This window comes from Pinus tabuliformis, chromosome 5_2 (assembly GCF_031772625.1).
Source record: "Pinus tabuliformis cultivar Carrire ecotype Pingquan chromosome 5_2, CPIR1, whole genome shotgun sequence".
Lineage (NCBI taxonomy): Eukaryota > Viridiplantae > Streptophyta > Pinopsida > Pinales > Pinaceae > Pinus > Pinus tabuliformis.
Genome location: NC_142306.1, coordinates 176222760 through 176247131, shown reverse-complemented (window position 1 = coordinate 176247131; position 24372 = coordinate 176222760). Strand labels below are relative to the sequence as shown.

Here is a 24372-nt window from a genome sequence, read left to right as displayed (position 1 = left end):
TTGTTTTGTGATCCTCATACACACATAATATGGTAATTGCTTGATGAAAGATAAGATAATAAAGAAGTAAAAGAAGCCAACACACTCACAAGTAATTATCAAGAAAGGAGAATCAAACCCTAATATAACTACTTTGATTTTCCAACATGGCATCAGAGATAAGTTCAAGAAAAGGCAAAGATCACTTTGTTGGCATGGATTCTCTCTCTATGCTGAACTACATAAGAATGGGTTTCAACACTGCTGGACGCTGGATCAAGAAGGTCATCTACTACTTATTCAATAAGGACAAGAGTCAAGGATTCTTAGTTGCTCTTACAGGTTCTCTTAATGATGACAATGCATGGATCATTGATAGTGTAGCATCGAGACACATGACAGGTGAAAGTAAACAACTTCATACACTATCAAAGGAGCCATCTTCTCATGCAGTGGAATTGGGTGGCAACAAAAGCTATGCTATTAAAGGCCTGGGATCAACATCGTTGAAGCTGGATAATGGATTGAAGTTGCATTTTATATGTTGCAGGTTTGAAAAAGAATTTGCTTTTTATTGTTTAAAAGATAAAAGGAAAGACTTGCTTTTGTTAATGGAAAAGTATTGGTTTGGGAAAAAGACTCTAGTATTGATAAAGCTAGGGTTATTGGAGTTCGTGAAACTAGTAAAACTAGGTCTAAAGAGATATTAGACCTCATCCATTTCGATGTGTGTGGGCCCATGCCTGACAAATCACTTGGAGGTCATCTCTACTATGTGACATTCATTGATGACCATACTAGAAAGACATGGCTCTACCTTCTCAAGACAAAAGATTAAGTATTTGATAAGTTCAAGGAGTTTAGGGCTGAAGTGGAAATAAAAACTCTGAGGTTTGACAATGGTAGGGAATACACTTCTAAGGAATTGATTGCATATTAAGAGGGAGCTCATTGTTCCCTATTATCCCGAACAAAATGGATTGGCCGAAAGGAAGAATAGGTCAATTGAAGAAGGCATTCAAACTATGCTACTTGATCAAGATCTACCAAAGTTCTTATGGGGAGAAGCAGCGATGACAACCGTATACATTCAAAATAGAAGTCCTCATAAGAGTCTTGATAATACAACACTCGAAGAAGTATTCACAGGAAAGAAGCCGAGTGTGGATCACCTCCAAATCTTTGGAAGTCCAACATGTATTCATGATTCGAAAGACATCTGCCATATTCTCAAGGAGTATGGAAGGAAGCCACCCAAGGAAAGGTTTGTCAAGAAACAAAGGTATGCCTTAAACTATGATACATTGATTTCTTTATATTAAAGGTATATTCATTTGACAGTCTATTACTAACATTGTTATGTCTAGCGATATTGAATCATAATGATTCTTGTTTTGGGTGATTCATCTCTTGATAAATCTACCCACCCCACTCATATTCCTAATTGATTTTGTAGAACCCTAGGCAGGAAGGGTATGCTAATGTGAAAGTCTGAAACCCTAAACTGCTTAGGGATATTGTTTGAAGTTTTTGATGATGTCATGTTTGGGATTTTGGTATGATTAGAAAAACCTAACTTAGGGTTGAATGATAAGGTCTAGAATCCCAAACCTTTGAAGTTTTGCTAATTTTTCGGTTTGCTATGTTTCTACATTAAAACCCTAATTCATTAGGGTTTGGTGAAATGTGTAAGCAAGAGCCTTGTAATGTCTTCGAAATAATTGCCTTGGGTTTGATCAAACCCTAGTCTAATCAAGTGTGTTATATGTCTAACTTTTGTTGATATTTGCGAAGTTGGGTTTGACTAGCACATGATATGCATGATGATGAAACTCTAGGTATATATAGGTATGTCCTTTTGGTCAAATCCCTAGCTTGGTCTAGGTCAAATGTATTAATGTTGTCGAACATATGATATGCTTATGTATAATATGTATGAATTCCTAGATATGTGTGTTGACCTAGTTATTAATGGTCATAAGTCTTAGGATTTAATGGAAGTCCTTGTCTGAGATTCTAGGATGATGATATCTGGAAATATAGGGTTTTGCAGCTAAACCCTAGTGGTAGTTAAATTGCCTAGTATGTGTGATATAACAATTTGAAATCTATTTGTGATTTTTGAGATTGTGAAAATGGAATTCTAGGGTTTTGGAGTTGAACCTTAGTTGAAGTAAAATTCTCTGATGTATATATGATAATTTGAGATTTGTCTTAGATTGTTGAGATCTGAGTTTTGGTTGATTGATGGTTGATCAGAAATCTAAGGTTTGCAATGAACCCTAGTGGAAGCTGGTCATGTTAATGACTAAGCCGTGATTGACCTTGATTGATTCTTTGTATGAAATCTAGGATTTAGTAAATCTAACATATGAATTCCGAAAGTTGTTAGATGTCTTGTAGATCTATATTTGTTTCTAGGGTTTGCTATATTTTGTACTAGGGTATGTTATACCTTTGAAAGAAACATTGAAACCCTAGATGGAAAAGAAGTTGTTATGAAGTAGTCTAGGGTTTATGACAAAGTCCCTAACAATATGTTGAAGAGTATATGTCTCTTGTTTGAAAGTTTGGGTATCTGATATATATAAAGTTGAAACTTGAAATGCTTCCGTGATTATGATATGGCTAACTTCATGGTTCTATAGTTTTCATTGTACTTGCTATCTAAGTTGTGCAAATACACAATCTTCAATTTGGTGAAGATGCTCATTGATAAGCATGATGAGGATGATAATAACTCTAATGAAATGGTTGGAAGCCACGAAAGATTCTCCGATGACGAAAAGAAGAAGTAGAACTCCCTAAGTTGAGGGAGTCTAGCTGGAATCTCCCTAGAATAAGAGGATGGTTGAGAATATTCCTTGTATAGGAATGATTATATCCTCTCTGTTTAAGAGGGAGTAACAGATATGATTCTTTGCTTCACGTGTCATACACTAGACCAAGACTAACAACAGTAAGTTTTAGTGAAGGCCATGAGTAGGAGAAGGAAATTGGAGAATGCATTTTGAGGTATTGTTGAAAGAAGGAAAGTAGGATCTGATTGAAGAACATGTTGTTGCATATGAAGTCGGAAAGAAAAATGTATATAATTAAGGAATATTCTATCAAAGATTCAGTTGATAGTCCTATTGAGTTGAGGAGCAACATCTAGAACGGTCCCGTAAGTTTGTATTTGATTATGTACATATGAAAGTATTGGGGTTGTGTTTACAGGTGAATCTCTCGAAGGTTTTTGATAGCACGCTGGTTACCAATCAGTTTGACTGGGAGATATTGATCATCCTTGATCTGTTGGATCAAGGGGTGTTGAGGCTTTGTGAGTGAAGCATTGCCTGGGAGGACATCTAGCCAACACTTTGTGTGGATGTCCCGAAGTTGGAAAGGTGGTGTTGGTTCTTGAGCTCTGTTTTTGGAAAACACACCTTGATCTTTAGGTTGGTGGTTAGCAAGTAAGCCTGATGGTACCTAAAGGGGTTGAAAGCTTGAGTCCACCCTATTCCCACTTGGATAGATTTCCCTTGTCAAGAATCTAGTCCATGGCATCGCCGTGCTTTAATTGTTGAGAGACCAATGGATAGATTGCCTTGGTCATGAATCTAGTCCATGGCATTGCGGTGCCTAAAGTTCTTCATGGTTCATATAGTTTGAGATCTTCCATTGTATTTGTACATTATGAATACTTCCCTAGTTAAGAGGGAGTGTTGGAAAATGTAACTATGTTCGGTCTTCATTAATGTACTTGAGTCATCATGTAATGTACTTGTCAAAAGAATAAAGAAAATAATAATAATTATTATTACTATTGTGACTTATTAAAGCATGGGTTTCATGCTTGGGTCACCATGTTTTAGGTCAAACTCCCCATTGAGGACTTTTAGGATTTATTCTGAGTCAATAGAGTCATTGTACTTTTAAAGAGACCCTTCTTGGGCTTTTGAATCATGTAAAAAGGTTCAGTATTGTGTCAAATATGATTTATGTATCCTCCACATCAAGTCAGCCCAAGGACCCTAATTTGACCCACAAGAAGCCTATAAATACAAGTTAGTTGAAGTCATTTGGAGCATCAACTCTCAAGCAAGTTCAATATCTCAAGAGTAGCTGGAGAAATGGGAAGTCTGTTGTCGGGAAGCCGAAAGAAGTACGAGTTTGGGGAAGTCTTAAGGAGGAAGAAAATCAAGATTTTTGTGCCTCTCTCTCTCTGTTTCGTGGTCTGGATTGGGAGATCGAAGTCTCCTAAGTTTCGTTGTTGTCGGACGCTGCTGCCTAGTCGAAGTTGCTGGAAGGGGTCGAAGATCTGAAACGCTGACATGGTGTGGAGAGAAGTTTTGGTCTTGGTCTAGGTTGAAGAGTCTCAAAGAATACTATTGAAAGGAATAATTATCTTGATTGGGTTTTCCCCTTGAGGGGGGTTTTGCCTTGGCATAGTGCCTATATCTTGCGTCTCTTGTTTTGTGATCTTCATACACACATAATATGGTAATTGCTTGATGAAAGATAAGATAATAAAGAAGTAAAAGAAGCCAACACACTTACAATTAATTATCAAGAAAGGAGAATCAAACCCTAATATAACTACGTTGATTTTCCAACAAAAATCATATGTAGATTATCTCTGTATCTTTGGATGCCCTGCCTGCATTCATATTCCTTAAGATAAGAGAAAGAAGCTAGATTCTACTAGTATGAAGGGTATATTTGTACGTTATAGTCTTTCATCGAAGGCTTATAGAATCGACATAAAAGAAGATCGTCAAGTTGTGGTTAGCATAGATGTCATATTTGATGAAAGCTTTGCATACAAAAAGTCTAAATATATTCTCGTTGAATCCGATGAAGAAGATATTCCACCTTTCGAAGAAGAAGAACAACTTGACAAAGCTCCTACAAATCAAAAAGGACCAGTGAACCCATTCAATCTACAATCATTCCTGAAGTAAAGAAGAGGCCAAATTAGTTAAAAGCTACACTTGAAGATGTCGAAGGACATGGAGCAACAAAAAATACTTTTAGACAAAGCAAGAAACCAAAGAGGTACTCCGGATATGTAGCTTATATGTTGAAACTAATTGAAGCAAAACCAACCACATTTGAACAAGCCACTCATCATGATGAATGGAAGAAAGCCATGCAAGAAGAATATCAATCAATCATGAAGAATGGGGTTTGGGAAATTGTTCCTAGACCTAGTGACAAATCTGTTGTCACCTCTAAATGGATCTACAAAATCAAACATGCTGTTGATGGGAGCATAGATAAATACAAAGCAAGATTTGTAGCAAGGGATTTCTCTCAAAAGGAAGGTGTGGACTATGAAGAAACATTTGCTCCTACATCCAAGTTGAATAAAGCTCTATATGGCTTGAAGCAAGAACCTAGAGTTTGGTATGCTAGAATGGATGCATATCTTTCAAGGATTGGATTTGTCAACAGCTTTGCAAACTCAAATCTCTACATCAAAGTAGTAAAGAATGAACTAGTCATTATTCTATTATATGTGGATGATTTACTCATTACAGGTGTGGAGCATAGAATTCAAGAATGTAAGAAGATGTTGGCAACAAAATTTGAAATGAAAGATCTAGGACTTATGCATTACTATTTGGGCTTGGAAGTTTGGTAGAAACCCGAAGAAATCTATCTTGTTCAAGGCAAGTATATCATCAAAATTATACAAAAGTTTGGTATGATGGATTCCAGGCCTATGAAAACTCCAATGATCGAATTTAAAGAAATTGAGAAGTTCAGATGTTAGCCTTGTGGATCCCACATGTTATTGTCAGTTGGTTGGCTCATTAATGTATTTGGTGAATACTAGACCCGATATATGTTATGCAGTGACTGTATTAATTCAATTTCAGTTGGAGCCACATCATGATCATTGGATAATTGCCAAGCATATTTTGATATATTTGTGTGGGACTATTCATGAATGTCTAAAGTATGATGGAAAAGAAATCCGATTAACAGGTTTCATCGATTCTGATTGTTGATCGCAGTGAGAAAGATGGGAGAAGCACTACAGGTGGTTGTTTTAGTCTAGGATCTGCAATGATTTATTGGATGAGTCGTAAACAATATTCGGTTGCTTTAAGTAATGCTGAGACTGAATATGTTGCTGCTTGTGAAGTTGGAAAAGAAGCGGTTTGGCTTAGGAAGTTTTTGTCAGATTTGTTTGGAGGACCCTTGGATCCCACAATTATAAATTGTGATAATCAAAGCAACATCAAAATGTCTAAAGACCTCGTGTTCCATGCCAAAACTAAGCATATTAATAATAAGTACCACTACATTAGGAGTTTAGTACAAGATGGGGTCGTGAAGCTACAGTATGTTCTAACAGATGAACAAGTAGCTGATGTGTTGACAAAATCTCTCCCCAACAAGAAGTTTGTATATTTTAGAAACATGCTTGGATTGGTGGATATCTTTGATTTGGTTGAGAGGGAGAGATGAGTACCATAAAACTACCCGTATGATGATACTTGGAAGGACATCTTGTCCTGGTTAATATTGAGATCTCAATTGTTGTTTGGCCTTGATGATGTCCGGATCTTGGTGTGGGAGAGTATCTTGGTCTTATGGATCTTTGGTTTAGTGTTGACCTTGTTGATGATACTTGGATCCCTGTGAGGGTTGGTGTCAGGGCATGAAGGCCTAGGTGGTATCTATATCTTGTTGGATTGATACTGGGGTTGTAGCCTGATGGTACCTATAGAGGCAGTTGCCTTGATGACACCTTAGTCCTTGTTGGGAGGATACCTTGGTAGTTAGGGTATCCCTAGCATTGCGTATGCTGATACTCTTCTGTGAACATGTCAATTTGAGTTCATCCTTGTACCTATTTGTACAATTATGAATACCTCCCTAGTTAAGAGGGAGTGTTGAAAATGTAACTATGGTCGGTCTTCATAATTGTTATTGTACTTTATCATTATGTATTTATTGTAAAATTGAAAAAGAAGAAAAAGAAAATTATTTTGAAGCATGGGTTTCATGCTCATTTTATTTATTTATTAGGTCAAAGCCTCCATTGTAGGCTTCTAGGGTTTCCCTTGAGTCTTAAGAGTCATTGTCACATTTATTAGACCCTTCTTGGGCTTTTGTATCATGTAAAGAAAATTATTTTTGAGTCAAAACAATTATTTTTCACCTCCTCACCAAGTTGGCCCTACCTTGATGAAGTCGGCCCAGATTGGGGCTATTCGACCCTGTGGAAGCAGTATAAATAGAAGAAGAGCTCGACCTATTTGGCATAAATCCATCAACAAGTTCGATTTGCAGTGGAGGAAGAGAAAAAGAAGTGTGAAGTTAAGGACAAGATGGTCAAATCAAACGAAGGACAAAAATCAAAGTTTTGGGACATCTTATCTCTCACACATGTGAGTTTTCTAGGGTTTTTGGGTAAGTTGCACAAGCTGAAATTTCTGTAGTAACTGCAGGTCCGAAATTCAGAGTTGTAGGGGGGTCAAAATTCTAGATTAAAGTAGTTTTGAAGGAAGTGATTCTTGTTGACTTTGACAGTATTTGTCTACTTTGAAGGAGGGTTGACTTGGTGATTGGAGGAGGTCTTTGCCTTGGTCAAAGGTCTTTGATTGTCTCACTTTGACTTGGTTCGATTATAGAAGAAAAACTTGATTGGGTTTTCCCCTAGAGAGGGGTTTTGCCCTGGCTAAGTGCCTACATCTTGTGTCTCTTGTTCTTTTGATCTACATGCATTTTTTATTTGATAATTGCTTGATGAAAGATAATATAATAAAAAGTAAAGAAGTCAACACAAATCACAAGTAATTATCAAGAAAAGAGGAATCAAAACCCTAATAACTACATGCATTGATTGCTCAACACTAATATCTCCCATCACTTCCTTTGGTGCTTGACATGGCTTTACTTGGCCTCTTATCCCAGCCAAGTGTTGTTTCAACCTGAGAATACCCCCTCCAATAGATTTATTGCAAAATTTGCAGATCATTTTTCCATCAATCATATCACAATGAGCGCATGCAGTGTCCTTGGCTTTTGGAGGCATGGTGGTTAGAAAAATTTGAAATTTGCAAATGAAATAAATCTGTAAATTAAAAAAAAATTGTGACCAAGTAAACTGGAAAACCTAAGATAAATTTGGATAAAAAATGGTGCATATTTAGCCTACAAAATTTAAGACTTGAAAACTAACAGTTGAAATTTGATAGAACACTTAAAAAAATATAATACATGAACAACAATGAAATATGGATTTTTTTCAAGTGAAAATCCTTACCTAGAAATGCAAACTAGCTCTCTTAGCTTCCTCTTGAAGATACCAACTCCACTAACAACTTCAAACTAGCTCCAGAGTAGTTTCAAGTCCAAGTCCAAACCTCCAAGATGACTACTCCAGCAAAAACGCAACACTCTCAAAACTCCCAATGAAGCTCACAAAAACTTTAAATGAGATGTGTGTGGCAAATGAGAGGGGAGACATCTTTTTATTGGCTTGGAGGGGTTGTTTTTGGAGGGAAACAATCCCTAGTTTCCCTCAAAACCATTGCAAAACCGAGAAATAGGTGTTCGTGCGGTCCGGGGTCGACCTGACAATAAACTTACCAGTTTATGATGGAATCGGTTGGTTTATGGGAAAGCTGTCCGGTTTCGTCATAAACTGGTCGATTTACAACCAATTAGACCAAAACACTAGTGGGGCCAACTGATTTTTCAACTAGTTTGATGGCTTGGGCTAATGAATCGATCAGTTTGACCAGTTTACGGTTTGAATCAACCGGTTTTGAATAATATGGTTGTAGAGGGTCGAATTTGGTTGCAGTCAATTGTAGGAGTCACATGGCCGAATTTGACCACAGAGCTAACCGTAGGTCTGAGTTTGACTAGGCTGGTTTAACTTCAAATTTTGGGTAGTTTGATTAGCCTTGACTTGCTAGAGTTTTACCAGATTTGTTTGCTATTTTGAATTGGGTATTGGCACAAATTTCTAGACAAATTATTGATTTTTAAACCTTGCTAAAGAATAATTTCTCTTAAGAAAAGTTGCTAGGTTTTCTCCTAAGTTTGGGTTTCCTAGGGTAAAAATACCGTCTCTATTGCCATGGCTATCTCTTTATCATCTTAATTGTTTCCGCTGCATTTACTGTTGAGATTTTCTGTGTATAATTGCTCAATGATATCATTGGCATGAGATAAATTGTTTGAAGGTCATTAGGTAGTAATTATCACATTGGTAGATTGGTTTCTACTGTGCATTTTGTAGAAAATTCAAAAGTTAGAGAAGAACGAGATCTAGGAGATTGTAGAGAAACTCAGATTCCTCCTATTGATGCAACCCTTCTGGCTACCCAGAATAAGAAGGACGTGAAAGCTAGGAGGATTATCTTGGACAAAGTGAAGGATAATGGACCATATTATCCCTCATATGTCCGGGAAGAAAACAACCAGAGAAATATGGAAGGCATTGACTAAGTTATACCAAAGCAACAACGAGAGCCAGAAGATGGTGTTAAGAGAGAGACTCATTGGCACCTAGATGTCCAAGAATGAAACAATTTTTCTTATCTCACTAGAATATCTCAAGTACAAGATGACCCTATTGCAAACTGTAGTAGGGGGTAAGTGTCTTACTCAAAACTGGTAAGGGCATCTGCACAGGTTCACAGAGCAATGGGGTGCCTTCGTTAAAGGAGTTGTGGCACGAGAGAAGCTCCCAACTTTGGATAGGTTGTGGGATGATTGTCGCTGTACAAACTAGCAGGCCTTGTAAAGAGGTAGGAGCTAGAGGGCACAAAAACGCATGGGACAAAGGCCCACTGTCACCATAGCTTAAGTCCCCTACTCTTCTCAGATTTTCATCGCCGGGAGGAGTCCCAATGTGAATTACTTGTGATAGATATGTATCTATAATAGGTTTGAAGTGAGGGAAGGTGGCTCATTCAATGGAAAGATTCAACAAATGTGTGAGCTTTGGGAGGAGCTAGTAAGGCTACCCAAGACCTAGGGCTGAGATATTTAGCGAGATATGAGTTCATCCAAGGTCAAGTTAGACAAGAGAAAAGGTGATTAATGATCTACTCCAATGAGTACTAAACACATGGCTTCAAAGAATCCCCAAGTTGAAAGATTAACTTCTAGGGTTCCCTCTTGGTGTGATAACTAGGGCATCAAATTTCTGGAGATTCCACCAATTGGAAATCCACTAAAACTTGAGGATTACTAGAGGAAACACTAGGAAAAGTCTATCCAGACGAAATTCAAAACATCCTCCTCTAATGGATTTTGCACCATGCCCTAGAGAGGCCTCCTTATCTTCAAAGGGATGAGACCAGTGCCTAACAATTGGGAGAATTAGAGTCAAAGATAATCTCGATATGGCAACTCGCTCTTCAAGGAGGCCTAGAAGTAGCTTCTCTACCCTTAATGAAGCAACTACACAACACTTCTAGATATTTATACTTCGATGACAATTGTTAATGGAGTTTCAAGGATACATATGCAACAAATCCCCTAGGAAAATTCATTCATTCATCATCTATGAGTAATACATGCAAAATTTTCCAATAGTTACAATTTTTAGAAAATATTTCAACAATTAGGGCACATTAATAACCATGATATAATATTCCGTGCATTAGACAGTCATCAAAATCAAAGATACAAACTTTAAATAACTCTTACAAGACAATGAAGAACATATCCATCCATCACAATGCCAAAAAGAAGCTCAAAGAGAGATAGTGAAATTATCCAAACATCAAAATTCATCCAAATCATCCAAATTCATCCTCAAATTGCAAGTCCGAAATTCTCAAGAGAGATATCAAAATCCAAGTGATGATGCTAGGAAGAGACTAGGTCTCTCCTATTTATACAAGTGTTAAGAGTTCAAATTATGAAAGACAAAGACCCTCTATTTGCCTAATATGCGAAGTAACCCACCCATGGTTACAAACCAAACATGATTGCTCAAAAATTAAATCGAATTGCTCTCTTAAGCCCATGCAAGGCTGACGTCATGCATGTGTGGAGGCCTAGAGGTGTAACGTTGAGGCCTCATGGGCTAAAAATGTGAGAGAGGACCTCAAAAATCATGAAGAAAGGGGGATGCCCTCCATATGCTGCAAAAGATCTCCAAACCCCTATTTGGGCTACATGGGCTCCAAACCGGTCTCATGGGTCCCTAAGTGGCTCAATATCAAGTCGATGCTCCATTAATGAGGGCTAGAAGATGACACATGCCCTCCCATGTCTCCCTAGGAAAGACATAACCTCTCGTGGGCTCCAGATCAACTACCAATGTCGGGTGCAATGTGTAGCCGGTTGGGGCAACATGTTCTAAGTGCATCATCATCTCTGAGTCAATGGGGCACAAGCAAGCAAATGGTGGTGTTGGAGAAGCCCATAGTGTGACAACCAATGCTCTGCAAGGATGGAGGCCCATGGCTCTCAACGCTCACTCTACAAATGCCAATGTGTTCCTCTAGAGGGCTTGGATCACATATAGGGAGGCCAAGTCCAAGATGAAAACCCACTTGCAATCCTGTACAAGATCCAATGCGTCTCCTCATCTTCCAATACAATGATTAATTAGTGCAATTGAGTAAATAAGCTTGTTAATCAAGGGCAAAGATGGACACTTCATATTGGGTTTCCCTTCCAAATTTGGGGCTTTGAACATGTACTCGTGTTACCTTCCTGAGTAGGAGTGGTTAATGAAGGACCCTATTAGGTGGTTTCAACCTTTAAGGGAATGATAGGTCCAAGGTACACCCTTCAAATGGCAGGTGTCATGTGAAATAGTGATGGAACGAAGTGGGGACAAAGGGAAGGCTCCAAGCCACATGCCATGGTACAAGGGTAGCTATGATGAGGGAAGCTCACACCTTGGGTATATGAATGTAGGAGGGAGCAATCGTGGTGCACGAGTTACTTGACCTTTATTTTTCCACCCTTCTTCATTTTCTTTTTGCCTTTTATTGATTTTTCTTCATTTTATTGCTCGGGGCTGAAGGGGATGAGAGCATGATGTGTAAGATATAACAATGATTACCCCCTGAAGGTGGGGCAGTACATTGCCCACCAGGGGTTGTGACATTCATGGGTTCCTTAATGATGCAAGGGGCACTCAGAGGGGCCTTAGGAACTAGCGTGATGGCCATAATGATAGGGGGTGTTAAACACACATGGGGAGCGAGAGAAATATGAAAGTTAAATCATGTGAGTACAATTTTTATTAACAAATGATTTACATTTATAGTACAATATGTGACCGTTGGGTTTCACATCCCAAGGTCTCTTGGACTACTTAGTCTATTCAGCTTCCACACTAACCCATTGAGGATTAGGTGTCCAACATTCCCCCAGTTAATCCGAAGGGTTATGTATGAGTCCAAGAAGAGAGCTGTAATACAAAATGTGCAAAAATGCATGGCAGCACTAGGCTGAATGTGCTCTCTGAAATGTTGGTATAAAGGGCGGTGGTTTAAGGATGACCACCAACACTGGAACGCTTAGTGCAGTTCCCGGAACTCTTCCAATACTGGCAAGAAGTTGAAGTCTTCTGCTAGGGGAAGTGCTCCTATTGTTTTGAAGAGGGAAACCTTCAACCATGAAAGGGAGGTCTCACCTCGTATAAAAGGGAAAACTTTAACCTAAAAAGGGAAGTCTCAACCTGTGATGGTTTAAGGATGACCAACAACTCTGGAATGCTTAATGCAATTCCTGGAACTCTTCCAAAACTGGCAAGAAGCTGGAGTCTTATGCTAGAGGAAGTGTCCCCAATTTTGTTCCTGGAATTCTTCCAAAGCTGGCAAGAAGCTGAAGTCTTCTGCTAGAGGAAGTGTCCCAGATTGCCAACTGAAGGCATGTTCACGGGCATCTTTGTCTCTGGCTACAACTCTGAAACTGGTGTGGCAGGTTGTGGCTCAGGCTTGATTGATGTGGCTTTGAAGCTTGTAGATGACCATCATTTCCCCCCCTGTCAGATACAAGGTGAGATGATGGAGAAAACTCAACTGCAAGATTGTTCAATACTCTGGAACAAGTTCTGACATGTGTTTGGAATATCTTCTTGGCTGTTGATGCCCATTGCCAAGAAGCGATCGATCCAAGATGAATCTTTATTCTTGCAGGACGTTTATTTATGAAGCATCTGTGTGAAGAATCACTGGTTTTATGACAGTACTTACATGGATTAAGATCAAAACAGTGATCTTTCAAATGGCCAACTTGGTCACAATGTTGGCATTTCACGATCTGTTATTGTTGTTGTTGTTGTTGTTGTGGAAGAGGGGCAGAATCTGGAACAACTAAAGCTGAACTGTCATGAGGAGCAGGTGAACTGTCATGAATGAATCCAGCACTCTGAAACTGAATGGGCTTTGAGTAGTCTGGAATATGAAAGGACAAGTCCTTGTCATATCCAAGACCAGTTCTGTGCTTGTTGTGGACAAGCTGTTCCCAAGGTCTCATGATGGGCTTGGGAAGTGCACACTGAGTTTCTGCATCTGCATGTAAATCTGTTGTTGTATTAGGCACTGAATTTGCAACATTAATGTCTTGCTGTTTATGGGAGTCTGTTTCAATTTTCTGAACAGAAATAGGTTCAGAATGATGACTCCACTGCAGTAATTCTTCTTGCTGGAATTGAGATTCAAGCTGTAAAAAATCAATCTTTTCCTGTGCATTTTGTAGACATGTCTGAATTTCTGAGTGAGATCCTATGCTGATTTGTAATGTGTCATCAACAGTAGATTGTATAAGAGTTTTCATGAACTCTAATACTTCACTGATTCTGGCCATTTTTCTTCAATGTCAGATTTACACCTTAAAAACTGATCACAATTATTACTTAATGCAGAAAAGTAATATCCACTCACAGTACACAGCGATATCTTGTATAAATGTGCAGCAAATGAATCAGGGAATCAATGTATATATATGTAGACAGAAACTATAATGGGTTTTAAATACAATGCCACAATTGGAGCAGCAACAACTGCAAACTTGCTTGGATCCTTCAAGTACTCCTTCACTTTCAAATCAGAAATGATGGCTATCAAAACTTCAATAATTATAACACCATGTCATGGGCATTGGAATGAATCTCTAGCACGCTGAAACAACAGTGATAGACCTCCTTACATGTCCAAATACTTAGCAAACTATATAGTGCTGGTCCTCTGGCTTATATTAGTCAACAGTACAGTATTTCGTGGCGCCCACAATGTCAGAATAAACTCCACGCTGAAGGGTATCACAGCTACGTTCAGCACAGGTGGTGCATTCCTTGTTGTTGGTTCATGTAAATATATAATATGCTGGACAAATACTTGTGGAAGAACTTCAAAATTTTAATTTGATATCAACTTTAGAACCAGCGAGCATACATCATATTAATAATACCAGGCTCCAGCATATGTATGAAAGCAACAGTGTATTAAAACCATCCAAAACCGGAGCAGGACTAGAATTTAGCTATGCCATTCATATACCATAACTATGCTACCACTGTCATAAAAACTTTGTCATATATAACATTGTGTGTGCCGTGCGCGCTTTATATTATAAGCCCATCATGTATGTGAAACATTACCAACCATTCAAAAATATATCCTCCTTTTAAATCAATGATTGATAAAGTTCATTCAATATATAATAAGATCAACACACATGCAAAATATATGCCTCCAACAATGCACTAAACAACATTCAATTCACCATATGAACGCATCATTCAAAGACCAGCATAAGACATCAAAGAGCATATACTGAAAAGAAGAGTGTATCAACTTCACTGTATGTCATTTAATCATCAACCAGTTCCCGGAACCGGGTTCTTTAAAATGGACTAGTAGTTACCAAAATTGATGCAGGGCCAACCCTCCACGATGGACAATCTGGCCCATGCAATTCTTTTCAAACCTGCATCCATTTTTGAACATTCCGCTTGCAACCTCTTTACAAATACTTCGGCATTAACTGCGTCTTCAACACTTCCGTCCATGCTATCAATTCAGATTTATTGCATCAATCTTTTATCAATTCTGGATCGCACCTTCCGGCATATCACTTCGTTGTCCATCTTTATTCAGGAAACCTTGGTCTATCTTACAAGCATAAATGCATGTCGTCTATGTACAGGAACAAAATTCAAAGCTTCCCTCTGCTCGATTCATCTCTTTCATTAAAAGAATGGTTGTCTTCGTATTCCACTGCCATCCAGACAGTATTGCATCGCCATCTGCAGAATGTGGTCTCCAAACACGAAAAAAACCACACGAAAAACACGAAAAGTCCCACCGTGATCGCCAAAGGACGTACCGCCCAGGCAAAGTCTCGGCATTCAAATGGAAACCATTCAATATATACCATTCAATATATACGCTGGACCATTCAACGCATATACCACTGTAGTTCAACGCAAAGACAAACTCTGATATAACGCACAACGTTAATATTATTCAACACCAACAGAGCGCTGTATAGTTCAACACCATTCAAATGTCGATACCACTTCCATACCACATTCAACAGTTACCATGGTAGGAAACGCAACGTTAATACCATTCTATACATACCGCATTCAACATATTCAAACGCTGTGTTAAAATGTTGATACCACACAACAATTCAAACGCATTCAACATGACATTTGAACAACGCATATACCAAAGTCAGTTTCAACGCATACCATGTCAGTTTCAACGCATATACCATTCTAACGCACAACGCACAACATTTCAACAGCCATTCAATAACGCATTCAATACCACAGCGTTAATATTCAAAACGCATTCAACACATGATTCCAAGTGTTAATATGATTCAATACCGCATACCAGGAGCTGGACCTTCATCGATGGTGGTGTATCTCTGCTTTACTTTGATTCCATGTCAGCCTCAACGCTAAAACAGGAAATGATAGTGCTATAAAAATTGACAGTATGGACAGATGTGCAGCGCTGGCAGAGGTAGGTTATTTCAGGACAGAGGGGAATAAGGCAGAGGCAGAGGCCAGGACAGAGCACATGCAGTGTTAGGAGCAACTAATTATATGGAGGAGCAGCGTAGGCATTGTCAGGGGTATGGAGGTGCTTCTATATGGAAAGCAGATGCCAGCAGCAGTATAATCAGGTTGCAGCTAAAATTGAGCTGAAGAAATATTCATGAATTTCATGGCAGAAATAAACTGCACAGAAAGGCCATAAAACAAATGGCTCAAATTAATTATGCAGGGCAGGAATACCCCTGCTCTGATACCATGTTAAACACACATGGGGAGCGAGAGAAATATGAAAGATAAATCATGTGAGTACAATTTTTATTAACAAATGATTTACATTTATAGTACAATATGTGACCGTTGGGTTTCACTTCCCAAGGTCTCTTGGACTACTTAGTCTATTCAGCTTCCACACTAACCCATTGAGGATTAGGTGTCCAACAGGGGGTAGAGCTCATGTTTGGCTTTTGCTCACGTGCTAAATTTTATTGCCCTCGCCATCTTTTGCATTTTGTGGTACATTTCTTGTTGTATGTGGCCATATTATGCTTTTATCTTTTATTTTTAAGCTTCATGAACCTCCGAGGCATCGTTCCAGGCCCGACCCAAGGTGTGGACAAGGGGAAGGGGAGGTTAACACCTTTTGAACCCAATGGACAAATATGGACCCAAATGTGGAAAATATTAAAAGAGCTTGTAATGAGCGGAGGGGAGTGAGATATATGGTATGGGGAAGCGGGACTGCAAAACCAAAATTAGGGTTTCCCATGTAGTGCCACTCCTAAAGCTAATAGCCAATAGAGGAGATCCCATGAGACTAGGATACAAGATTAACCCTCTAGTTGAGGTGAGGGAACAAGAGTATAGTTGAAGCCCTTCCTTCTTCCAAGTCTCCTAGTAATCCATGCCCAAGTGTGCCCAAGGAAAACAAGCATAAACACCCAATTACATAATGAAAAATCATACCTTCAGGGTTGGATGGCCCACCTTCAAACATTCGACCATGACAAATGAGCGAGGGTACACAATGGATGGCTTAGGTGGTGGAGAAAAGTAGCACATGAAAGCTATCAGGTGGTTGCACAAGGGTTGATAGCTGTCGGCTAAAAACAAATCTAGGAGAAAATTTCTCCAATAGGGGTCACTCACTGCTGGTGGGTAACAATGACTTCAACTAGGAGGAGACTCGTGCGGAGGCTCTTCGTGGCAACCAGGTAAAAGGTGAAAGAGATGAGGAGAACATTTATCTTTCAAGTCATGTAAGAGAGGGCAAGGGAGCTACCAAGATGAACAAAGGTGAGGGATGATCTTCTTAGGATGGAAAGGATATGAGCAAAGTCAAGTGCTTTGCATGTCACATGAAAAGACATTATGTGAGCCAATGTCCAAACAAAAAGAAAGACAAAGGAAAAGCACAGGTTGCAACATCTTGCCAAAATTGAAGATTTTGCAGCAAAATTTGAGTTCTCGTTAGTGGCTGCTTGTCTTTCTGGCACTAGTGTTAGAAGTGCACAGTTTGTGGACAACAATGCATGGTTCGTAGTTAGTGGAGCATATCGCCATATGAAGGGAATGAGGGATGTGTTCTTTAGTGTTTCAGAGACGGATTCAGACATGCTGGTGAGTGTTGGGCATGAGAACTATACTTGCAGTGAAAGGGGTTGGCAAAATGCTATTCTAGCTGGAATCAGGAGGATCTTTGGAGGTGGCATAAGTGTTATATGTCCCATGGTTGAAGACGAACTTGCTCTCAGTCTCAGCTCTGGAGGACGCAGGGTATGATATTGAGTTCTAAAAGGGACAAGTATTCATACGTTCAGAGGGAGCTACCTAAGACACAACAGTCAAGCTTGGTGTCAGGAAGGGTAAGTTATATAGCTTACAGGGCTAGCCTGTAAGAAGATCTAAGGGGATCTTGGATGGTGATCGATGTTAGTGACAAAGATTGAGTAGAAAACGCTAAAGATTGAGTTGATATCGAGGACTCAGCATTCTAATCTGGAAGATGGGAAGGAGACCTCTTTCAGATTTGTCAAGTCCAATTGGTATAAGCTAACATTGATGGATGCTTAGGAGTAGGATCCTAGGAGCATGGTTGGGAGAAACAAGTCTTCAAAGTAGATTCCGAAGCAGGCAGCGGGGAAGTATTCTAGTTTAGAGGGAGCAGCTACAACAATGGATGACGTGATGGGATTGGAGATAGATCCAGGTGGAGGAGGTTCTTCCAGAAGTGTCTCCCTTGCTAAGAGGGGTGTTGATTTTTGTAGCTCAGGCAGGTATTTCTAGCCTCATGTTTTGACTAGGACCTTGGTTTGCCTCTTTAGAAGCTTGCATGTGACGTGCAAGGCATGCATGTGAATTGCATGCTTCATGCAGAGTTTGCATGTTGATTGCAAGCGACATGCAGAGTGTGCAAGTGAGTTACATACATGCAGATTAATTGCATGTGACATGTATGAGATATGCATGTAAAACAAGCTAAATTTATGACTGGTACTTGAGTTAAAATAAAGAAAGCTAAAGATAAGAAAGCTAACTAAAGTTAAGTAACTTATTTTCAGTTAACTTGACGAGCTAATTTTGGACGTTGATTTTAGCTTAGAAAAATTATAAATTGAGTCTAAGGGTTGAGGCAAAGCCACAACAACGGCACATGATTGACAACAGAATGTCAGTGAGCATGTGCTGGGTCTGAGAGAGTGCAGAGAGGCTGGAGATCCAGATCTGCAAGAGAGAGTAGATCTGCTGGATCAGATCCAGAGTATTGTAATCTGTATTTTCTCAATTGGGCCATTATCCCAGGACGGGAGCCCAAGTAAGTTTTGAGTTTTATTAATGCTGAACTCATTTGTTGGGCAGAAATCTGTTTGTGATTCATATTGATTCAGATCGAAATTTGCTTCACTGATTATTGTTTGTTAGGAATCTAGCTGTGCATTTATTCAGTAATTTATTGCTTCAAATTAAATGGCGGGTGCTGGGTTCAGAAAAATCTAACAAATCTCCCATGGTTGTACACAGTCCCTGTTAATTTCATGGAGCTGGATGAATTCCCATGTATGTTGTGGCTTGTACCTCTCAAACCACATGCTCTCATTGTGAATGATCCATTAGTTTTCATTGCTTCTTTTCAAGGTTTTTATAGACTTAAAAAGAATTTCTGTGGGTGGTTTGTGTTAGCTGTGTATAAATTTTCTCTTCCTTTGATTTTTCCTTCCAACCATTTGATTCCCTACTGGTTGCGGATTCGTATCCTTACCTAGGTGGCCAGATTCTCACAAATGGCCATACTCGTGGTACATGTATCTGAAAGCTAAATTTCTCTTGCCCGCAGCCCAACTACTGTATCAAGATAGAAATTAACAGGACTAGGTTGGACTCTGGAAGGCCATTTTTCATGTGCAGGTTCAAGTAATCTCATGAATGGTGATATCCTTCTCTCAATGGATAATACAAAAGTTTAAACTGAAAATCCAACAGCATTCCCAATTTCTTGTAAAAATTGCTCCCTCCAATAATCTATGGACAAGTTTGGCTGTCTATCCTAAGCCAGAATGGATGATGCATTTTCTCAGCTGGGTTGAAATTCAATGACCAAAGTGTCATGTACATCCTAGCTTTTTAAGTGAATCCTGGATCTCTGTAAAATTTATGACCCCTTTTGTCTTTTTTTGAAAAGATTACTAGGAAGAACTGCATAACACAGAGTATAAGTTTCATTTCTCCTTTGATTCTTGTCTTCCTGCTTCAGGTTTGGCTGTAGCCTATACAATCTGCAGATTGGGGTGCATTTTCTGCGATGCTTAACTCTGCACTACCTTTGGATTTACGTGGATGGTGGGACAGTGATTTTGCTTCTTTAGGCATTCCTTTTATGTTGCTGAATCTCCATGATGTTACCTTTGTCAGCATCTCCTAGGATTCCACCTTCTCTGCACTGCCAAGACATTTTTAGTGTACAATTTGCAGAGAGGGGGACCCATTATTTTCCTATGGAGTTTCCAGTAACAGCTGCATTATGCTTCTTACATAAGCTAGTTCTGAGGACTTTCTTCTAGAGACATTTTTACATCAGTACTTTACCTCAAAAACATTCTCAATATGCAAGAATCTGAAGGGCTGGTTGAAAACCTACATCTTTTTGATATAAATCATGTATTGCCATCACTCTTATTGTTATCACTGCATAGCTATTAAATTACTTTCTTGCCCTGATTGAAAATTCCGAAATGCAGTTTCTTACATGCCCACTTCTAACTTGCTTATTTGCTGCAGATCTTGGTCTTCTGGGAAGCTATTCTGGTTCTCCATTTTTGCCAGATAATACAGAAGTTTTCCTGGAGTCTCCAGACAATGACGAAATAGGTGAGGTTTATAATTATATCACTTGAGCTTCAGTGGTAGAGACCCAGTAAAAAACTGGGTTAATTGAATACGATGCAATTATTTGTATCCTTGTTTTGTTGTTAAAACTGCATGTTAGTCTAATGACGTTTCTCTTTGGAGATTAGGAAACTTTTACTAATGGCTAAAATTGCATGCTAATTTAATGGCATTTGTCTTTGCAGATGAGGAATTTTTTATTGATTCCATTACGGAGCCTTATCAATCTGACGAAGGTAAGGTAGGATAATACGTACTTATTCTGGTCAGTGGTTGAAGATTGATTATTTATATTTCTGCAAATTTAGGAAAACACATTGTTAATACAGCTTCACCAATTGCTGAATTACTTAAAGCAACAGATATCGCAGTAGGTGAAGTGTAGGATTTGTAAATAACACTGGCAGATTCCAGATCTCCTTCTTACAATACAATATAAACGATATGTGAAGAACTTGGCTGTTTAAATTGCCTAGCCATCAATGTTTAGCACAATATTTTTCACAATGTATGCTTGTTCATTCTATTTTTTGTCTCTGTGGACCCTGGTGTATTTAAATCAAACTTATAGGACGCTTGATTAATTATACTCTTTATTTTTATAATTCATCATGTACAAAGGCTCTTATTTATGTGAATGCGTTACATATTCTTGTTTTTATAATGAAAGCATACATACTTATTCCCATTTTCTGAGAAAGTGTCATTAAGTGGCTATATCATCTAGTGTTTGGATTATTATAGACTTCTTTTATATTCAAATCAAGAAAATTAGCAGCAACTTAAGAGATTAATATTGTGGACTGATTAACTTGCAAAGAACAACAACTCCCAGCATTTGTTTGTCAAGAACAAACATCTTGTTGATGTTCTAGAAGTAAGAGTGATGCAACCATTAACATTGTCCAGTGATTAATTTGTTCTGTCGTTTACTTGGAACAAAAATCACGCATAAGCAAGAGAAGGAAAGTTCTGTTTGACAAGTCAATGAACTTTGATAGCCATTTGCTTTGCATTCATTAGTTTCCGGTCATTTATTTAGTTTGACATATTGCTTTTGTGGCCGGCATGCGAATGCTTTATACACATAATTTTGTAAAAATAAACTGAGGAAGTAACTACTAACGGATTAATTCAGCCAATTCCAGCAATACAAATGACAATAATCCAATTTATCTGCCTTAAAGGACTGGTCGCATATACTTTCTAAGCCGATCCCAAGGACAACTTTGAAATTTCATGGCTGTCAGTCTTATTTGTGGTAGTTTCAGTTTGACAGGATTAATAAAACATTATATGAAAAGAAATTGAAAATAATCCTCCCGCTTCGCCTGGAAGAAGAGACAATGACTTTCGTTAAGAAGATTCCATCTTATGACCTGCAGACTCAGTAACAGTAGCATTGGTGTAGCCGGATTGGGTGAATTCTGTCTGATCCTCCTGTATCATAGTGCCGGCATATCTAGGAATTTTGACTGCATATGTACTTTTTGATCCTAACGTGGCTAGTGGCTAGGCAATCATGTGTACATTTGAGCTTACTATCTTTGTGTAGCAACATTTTCTTACAAATAACTTGGAAAAATTATTATACTGGAAAAGTCTAAAGTTTTTAATATAAATTACAATATTGTCATTAGAAGACATTTGAAGCATTTCTTTGGGCATACAAATCGTATTGTTGAGTAAACTTTTCTAATCCCTTTTTCTCCCCTGTTTTCTTCGGATCTCTTGTTTTTTAACCATTTCTGTCTGACACTGATATTCTGATATTGTGTCAAGCGGCTTGACAGAGGGAGTGCTTCCCTACAACATGCTGTTAAAGCAATTTCATGAAATGCATTATTAGAATCTTTCAGTCCCTTTTGCTATGTAAATGATGATTATGATGATTACTTTCTCTTAAGACCAGAGGGAGTGCTTCCCTACAACATGCTGTTAAAGCAATTTCATGAAATGCATTATTAGAATCTTTCAGTCCCTTTTGCTATGTAAATGATGATTATGATGATTACTTTCTCTTAAGACCAACAAGATCTATCAGACTAATAAAAGCAATGAGACTAAGATATTCTTTAGAGTATCATATTTATTTTTATGTTTGTAAGCTAAAAGGTCTGAAAAAGTAATTAAGTTGTTGGAGCTATTTGCAGGATGAATGTTTTGTCCTATTTCAAGGCCAGATTTTTTGGGTGGATAACCTTGTTTGGTGATTTTGAGGCCGTAGTTTAACCGGACTGTTTTTTTGCCCTGAAAATCATATAATTCCGGTAAGATTTTGATGAAATCCGGCAGCGATTTTTGTAAATCCAGGTTACAACTATCAAACTTCAAGGTTTTGGGTGCCCTAGAGGTTTTTGATGGTGCTGAATCCATTTCTACCATCAAAAACATGATTCAAACAATGCTAGTGCAAGATTTTTTGAAAAATTTTGCCCAGATTCTGACCACTTTTAGCTGTTTGGGCAATTCCTCTGCCTTAGTAGACACTTCCGATTTTGAGTCTCCGATTAGTTTTTTCTTCGCAGGGGTTTGTGACTGTTGGGAACAGGTGTAGGAATTTACAGGGTAAGTTCCTCAGAAAGAACACCAAAAGGACACCGCTCACAACCAGATCACAGATCAATACACCAATATTTTTGACGTGGTTAAAACCCTCAAAGAGGGAAACAGTCCACAGCCTGCGCCAACGTGGCTACTACAGGCAATTTATTAATCAAAGAATGAAAATTTACATAAGCTTCTCTCATGCACGGATTACCCGAACAATGACCCTCCATGCGCTTTAAATAGAACTCATGGACCAATCGGGTGTCAAGCCACGGATCAAGTGTCGGTAATACCGAGGAGAGAGTGAACCGTCGGATCACTACATATCGTGACCGTCAGATTGTAAGTTACAAAATGTACAACGGTAAAGAAACACACTTTACCTAACTCTATACTAGACCAAGTTGAACTTAACTATTTCCTATGTGTCGGAATATCCTAACATCCCCCCTTAAGAACAACTTGGGATAGGATTGAAGGATTTACAAATATGACACAATAGGAGAAGGAAGGAGGCACTAGAGCCTATCCCCCCTTAGTGACAACTTCCTGAACTCCAAGCATATATCGAAGTTTAGTGAACTTCGCCTCTGTGAGAGCCTTTGTGAAGATGTCTGCAACCTGATCATCTGTTGAACAATATTGCACTTCAATAACATGGTCATGAATGAGCTTTCTGATGAAGTGCATGTGTAGTTCAATATGTTTGCTGCGCTGATGCTGGACTGGATCTTTGCATAGCTGAATGGCACTTTGATTATCACACCAAAGTGTGGTTGGATGTTGCTGCTCAAAGCCAAACTCTGATAGGATCTGACGAAGCCACAAGGCTTCCTTACTAGCTTCCACGGCACCACGATACTCTGCTTCTGCTGACGAAAGAGAAATGGCAGCCTGTTTCTTACAAGCCCATGTAATAGGTCCTGAACCAAGAGTGAAGACATAACCGGCAGTAGACTTCCGATCATCAGGGTCACCAGCCCAATCAGAATCAGTGAAACCAACTAATAGAGGAGCTGCTTTGGCACTGTAATGAATCCCAAACTGTACTGTACCTCGAACATAACGAAGTATTCTTTTAGCTGCTTTCCAATGACTTTCACGGGGGTTTTGCATAAAACGAGCAACAAGGCCAACAACAAAGGAAAGGTCAGGACGAGTATGGGTTAAATACAAGAGTTTTCCTACAAGTTGATGGTATAAGGTAGCATCAACTTCAGGAGAAGTACAAGAGACTGAAAGTTTGACTCCAGACTGAAAGGGAGAAGGGGCTGGCTTACAGTCTTCCATGTGAAAATGACGAAGAATATCACAAGCATACTTGGACTGGGAAAGGGAAATACCCTCCTTGGATTGCAAGACTTGAAGACCGAGAAAATAGTGTAAGTGTCCTAAGTCTGTCATTTCAAATTTCTTTTTAAGGCTGGACTTCACATGGTTTATAAGGTTGGGATCACTACCAGTAA

The 24372-nt window shown here is 38.8% G+C and overlaps 1 protein-coding gene across 10 annotated transcripts in view; it reads left to right on the top strand.

Annotated features, from left to right (window-relative positions):
* The window catches only part of LOC149158109 (uncharacterized), a 136766-nt gene extending 115801 nt beyond the window's left edge, over window positions 1-20965 (top strand). For all 10 annotated transcript variants that reach the window (XM_089436125.1, XM_089436130.1, XM_089436128.1 and 7 more), the window contains 2 exons: window positions 20249-20338; window positions 20542-20965. In XM_089436125.1, the coding sequence (XP_089292251.1) occupies window positions 20249-20338; window positions 20542-20606 (155 nt within the window). In that variant the 3' untranslated portion in view covers window positions 20607-20965. The remainder of the gene's footprint in view (window positions 1-20248; window positions 20339-20541) is intronic.
* The last annotated feature ends 3407 nt before the right edge of the window (window positions 20966-24372 follow it).